This window comes from Empidonax traillii, unplaced genomic scaffold, assembly GCF_003031625.1.
Source record: "Empidonax traillii isolate 1590-97213 ecotype Southwest subspecies unplaced genomic scaffold, ASM303162v1 scaffold2921:size16979, whole genome shotgun sequence".
NCBI lineage: Eukaryota > Metazoa > Chordata > Aves > Passeriformes > Tyrannidae > Empidonax > Empidonax traillii.
The window spans coordinates 3,916-9,438 of NW_020958114.1; the positions used below are offsets into that span (position 1 = coordinate 3,916).

At 48.1% G+C, this 5,523-nt stretch overlaps 1 protein-coding gene across 1 annotated transcript in view; it reads left to right on the top strand.

Annotated features, from left to right (window-relative positions):
* The window catches only part of LOC114072286 (dynein heavy chain 9, axonemal-like), a gene marked incomplete at its 3' end in the record, with an annotated part of 16,553 nt that overhangs the window by 3,709 nt on the left and 7,321 nt on the right, over window positions 1-5,523 (top strand). The window contains exons 3-5 of the mRNA XM_027910200.1: window positions 1,907-2,068; window positions 2,309-2,505; window positions 5,062-5,224. Coding sequence (XP_027766001.1) covers window positions 1,907-2,068; window positions 2,309-2,505; window positions 5,062-5,224 — 522 coding nt within the window. The remainder of the gene's footprint in view (window positions 1-1,906; window positions 2,069-2,308; window positions 2,506-5,061; window positions 5,225-5,523) is intronic.

The window sequence follows — 5,523 nt, forward strand, 5'->3', positions numbered from 1 at the left end:
CATTCTGTGATCTGTGGTTCTGTAATATTTGATATCATTGTCTCAAGAAGCCTCAGCAGAGCAGAGAGGGCTTTGTAACCAGTTTCTGGCTGTCCTGGCGAGGAGGAGAAGCTGAGAGATTTGGCTGAAATACAACCTCAGGACTCCTCAGGCAGCAGGATAACTGGAATGACATGGCACAGGACAAGGGATTCTCCACCCTCTCTTTTATTTTGTTTTCTTTTTAATGTTGGCACCACATCCATCCCAGATGCAGTGGCCCATGGCCACGTGTCCCTCCTGCATCCCAGACATGGATGTTATGGCTTCTCCTAGACCTCACCACCCGTGGAGGACCCCACTGCTCCGTGGGGATGCAGCTGGTTGTGTTGGTGGAAGAGCTGGTCACTGCTGAGTAGTGAGGAGGGGGGATTTGCAGAGTGAGAAGAGGGGAGGTGTTCAGTAAGTAAGTGATTTCAGATTTGGGGGGTGTGGATTTTCTTGGCCCTGTAGCCTGTCATGTACTTGCATCAAAAACACAACAGCTTTTGTAGCATGAGAGACTCTTGAGGAACTGAGTGATTTTTAATTTTTATTTTAACCAGTTTAGGGCTCGATGGTTTTCTCCTTCCTCCCTTTTAGTTGTCATCTCTTCTCACTAATTTATTTTTTTTTCTGAAATAAATAGAATACTTTGGCAGCTGTAATGACAGATGTGAAACCCAAACAATCTGAGCCATGGACCAGTGAGCTGAGAGGGCCTGCTTTACATTGCTTTCAATGCATTTTACATTTAATGTATAAATAATTAGATGTTAGGAATAAAAGCTGTCTGTTTAATTCATGCCATTGAAAACCCTGTGTGCTGTTAATAGGCTTAGTATAGGCAACACCTCTTTGAAACATAATTCTTTTATGAATTTTAATAGAGTTCATGGTAAACATACTGTGCTAAGCAGACAGCAACTGATATTTCCTGCAGGCAGAACGCACCTAATTAAAATTAATTGATTAAAAAAAAAAATCACCACCACTATCATTTCCAAACTATTTTTCCTTCTTGACAAAGCACCCTTGGTGTGGGGTGAGGATGGAAAAGCTGCAGGGCTGGGCCTGGCCCTGGATGGTCCCTGTGCTGAGAGCAGGACCCCCAGCCCAGCCAGGGAGAGGTTGGGAGGGGGGTCAAAATGAGTGTAATGTGTATAAATATTCAAAAGAATGTGGGAAACAGGCACCCCCATGGTGTGTGCAGCTGGTGAAGGAGGTTTTGTAAGACCCCTCCTGGAGCACTGTGTCCAGCTCTGGGGTCCCCAGCATAGGAAGGACCTGGAGCTGTTGTATCTGATCTGGAGGAGGCCACAAAGATGATCAGAGAGCTCGAACAGCTCTGCTGTGAGGAAAGGCTGAGAGAATTAGAACTGTTCAGCCTGGGGAAGAGAAGGCTCCAGGGAGTGCAGCCTTCCAGTTCCTGAATGGAGAGGGACTTTGGACAAGGTTATGTAGTGATGGAGCAGGGAGGAATGGCCTTCAACTGAAAGACAGCAGGGTTAGATGGCATATTGGGAAGGAATCCTTCCCTGTGAGGGTGGGCAGGCCCTGGCACAGGCTGCCCAGAGAAGCTGTGGCTGCCCCATCCCTGCAAGTGTCCAAGGCCAGGTTGGACGGGGCTTGGAGCAACCTGGGCTGGTGGAAGGTGTTCCTGCCCATGGCAGGGGGTGGGACGTGTCCCTTCCAACACAAACCATTCTGGGATTCCATGATAATTGGCTTTGGGACATTTGGGGTAACAAAGGGCACATTCTCTAGGGCTGTTCACTCAGGAGCTCAATTGCAGATTGCTGTAAGGGTGACTCAGCCACACTCCAGCGCGATGCCTGAGGTCCCTCAGGTCAAGCTTGGGTTTCCTGAGTGTCTCTGCTCTCCACAGGGCCTCCTGTTCTCTACCCCTGAATGTCTGAAGGAACCCCAGGACCTGCTGAAGCTCTACCTGCACGAGTCCAGCCGGGTGTATCGGGATAAGATGGTTGAAGCAAACGATTATAGTACCTTTGATAAAATCCAGAGGGAGATGGTGAAGAAATTCTATGATGTAAGTGTTGAGGTGTAACTCTGACGTTGACACAGGATGGGTTTATTGGAAAGGAAGTCACTACTGGGAATTTTCCTTTCCCCCTCTTTCTCTCTTGTCTCTCCCCTTTTCAGACTGCAGTTGCAGGTGCAGCTGTGTGAGCATGAAAAGGCAGGAATGCCATACTTCCCTTGAAAGGAGGCACAGAGCTGCACTGCGGTTTCTATACTTCATATATACATTTTTTTCTCTCTTTTACAGGACGTGGAAGAAACTTTAGAGCAGACCAAGCACATGAATATTTTTTGCCATTTTGCTAAAGGCTCTGGGGAACCTGCCTACAGGCCAGTCCCAACCTGGGAGCAGCTGAACCAGATCCTCGTGGAAGCCTTGGACAACTACAATGAAGTCAACGCTGCCATGAACCTGGTGCTGTTTGAGGATGCCATGTGCCATGTGTAAGGGGATTTTCTGGTTTAGGGTCTTGCCATAGCATTTGCACGTGCAGATTGTTTCATGGAGTTTCCTGGAGGATGCGGGAGGGGCTGAGGGAGCTGGGGGGGCTCAGCCTGGAGAAAAGGAGGCTCAGGGGGGACCTTCTGGCTCTGCAATCCCTGACAGGAGGGGGGAGCCAGGGAGGGTTGGGCTCTGCTCCCAGGGACCAAGGGACAGGATGAGAGGAAATGGCCTCAGGTTGTGCCAGGAGAGGTTTAGGTGGGATATCAAGGAATATTTCTTCCCTGAAAGGGTTGTCAAGCCCTCTCACGGGCTGCCCATGGAAGTGGTGGAGTCACAGTCTCTTCCAGAGACAGGGTGCTGCTGGACAGTTGGTCTTGATGATCTTAAAGGTGTTTTCCAACCTTACCAGTTCCATGATTCTGTGATAATTGCAGCTGATGGAGCTGGAGGGGTGATGAAGCTTCACCTGCCCGTGTGGGGTGATGGAATCTTTGGCCCTTGATGCACAAACATTTATCACATATGACAACCTTCAAGGGCTGTATTGTCTTCCCTTGACACCCAGCACAGAACTGGTTGTACTGGGATTTCCCCAAGTGCTTTTACAGCTGGTTTAGAGCCACTTTTACACAGGTTCTTAGTGGGATTTTCCTATGAATATAAAGTGAGATTATGTGCATTCAACTACTACTTTGAAAGGATGGAGGCATTTAAACTGCTTTGATCCTTTGGAAAACCCACTTGCATTTAGATGCCTGGATGTGCAGATGGATTCCTGTTGGAAATTGGACGTGTGGGACTGTATGAAAATAACAAGCCTCCTGCTGATCATTAGGAAGGTGTTTCCATGCCTGGGATATAGTGGGGTGCAACCCCAGCTTGCAAACACAGCCTGTGGTGATCCCAGCAGAGACAGAGTCATTTCTGGGTGCTGAAATGCAGAGCTGGCCTTGGATCACTTCAGAACATGGACCTACCCTGGCAATCAGAGCTGTATCTGATTTTGTATGAAAACACTGGCCCAGGAGGTGCAGATCTGGGACTCTAAGTTGGAGGGAAGGCACTGTCCTATTGCACACCCGGGAGGGGGTGTCAGTTCTCACTGGACCTGGCAGCCTAATGTAGCTGCTGTCATGCAAATTAAATATCTATCTATCTATCTATCTATCTATATATATATATGTGTGTGTGTGTGTGTGCTACTCCTGTTAACCAACTGCTTGTATCTGTTCCCAGAGCTCCCAACTTGTCCCTTTTTCCAATGGCCTGGGGCACCTATTCCCTGGCAGGCTGGGCATTCATTCACTCCTCTGCATTAATGGGTCACCCTGATGTCCCTAAGCGTTTCTGCTTGCATTGCTTGCAGGCAGCTCACAGGAATGTTGGCCCTGTGCTCCTCTTGCACTTTACATAAATTGGGATTTGTGACAAAACACTTCACTCTCCCTCCAGTTAATTCTGGGGATAATCATGAAAGGAAGGGTTGAGTATCCAGCAGGATTTCACTGGAGGTGGGGGAATTCCATTAATTGCATTTGGAAATTACATTTGGCTGAAATACACAACTTCTTCCATCTCAAACTGCTTCAGAATATCAGCTTGAATTCGCAGAAGATTTTCAGTTCAGAGGAAATTAAAAGAAGAAAATAGGAATTTTGAGGACTTTATCTATGTAGGGATGTGGGAGATACCTGCGAGTCACCCTAGAGACCACAGTGGCATCCTTGGGCAGAGCTGGCCTGGGAAATTGAGAGCAGGAATGCTGAAGCTCTCCTCACAGTCTGGATTACTTTTAGGGTAATAATTTCACAGACATTATTAAATTGTAATTATAAAATGATAAAAAATCAGTTGGAGTCTGTGCATAGATCATAAAATACTTGAGCTGTAATAAAGCAGTGCAGTGTTTCCCACAGTCTTATTTGAAAAATAACTGTATTATAGGGAAATAGTGAAGAGAGATGAATAAAGGTAGTGCTGGATAAAGGCAGAAATAAAAGAGGGGAACAGTGCTTGAGTTTCAGACACAGATCAGTGAGGGTTCCACAAGTAAGTTCCTCTGGACCCTCCTCACCTGGGGTGTATTAACATGTGGGCGTGTCAGAATTTGCCTAAAGAGCATAAAGGAAAGGCAGACAGAGTTCACTGTGTGACAGTTAGACAGGACAAATGACCAGACCCAGAAATAACAGCCTTGACTTTTGTTCTCAGGTGTTTCATGTCAATGTATTGTCCTTTCTCCCCTTTCCCTCCCTGCAAAGATACCCAGACCTTCACTTTGACATAGTTCTGTCCAGCAGGACTTGGCAGGTGGAAAAAAATTGGGCACAGTCTGAATTGCCACCGAACTGGTCTTTTTTTTTTTTTTTGTCAGCAAAGTCCTCTGCAGGTCTCAGCAGAGCTGGGCATCGATTGCTGACATGGCTCTGAGATTGACATTTTTCATCCCGCTCAGAATACAATTTCTTAGTGAATAAAATATGTATTGAAAAGCACCAGGCAGAGAAATAGAAAAATACTCCTATTAATGAGAGATTTTGTATCCCTCAATTCAGCTGCCGCATCAACCGCATCCTGGAGTCCCCCCGAGGGAACGCGCTCCTGGTGGGCGTGGGGGGCAGTGGGAAGCAGAGCCTGACCCGGCTGGCAGCATTCCTGAGCTCCCTGGAGGTCTTTCAGATCACCCTGAGGAAGGGGTATGGCATCCCTGACCTGAAGGTAGGTGGCTTTTAAGGCTGAGGTGGAGGGGAAGGAAATAAAGAGCAAAACTTGCCCTGGAAACTTTAACTTGTTGAATACTGAGAGACAGCTCTGTGGAGATGGCACTGGGCTGGACACGAGCCAGGGGTGCCCAGGTGGGCAAGAGGCCAATGGGCCCTGGGCTGTGCCAGCCATGGGGTGTCCCAGGGCAGGGACTGTCCCTGTGCTGGCCCTGCTGAGGCACCTCCAGTGCTGGGGCAGCTCTGGCCCCTCAGCCAGGAGAGACACTGAGGGGCTGGAGCGTGGGCAGGGAAGGG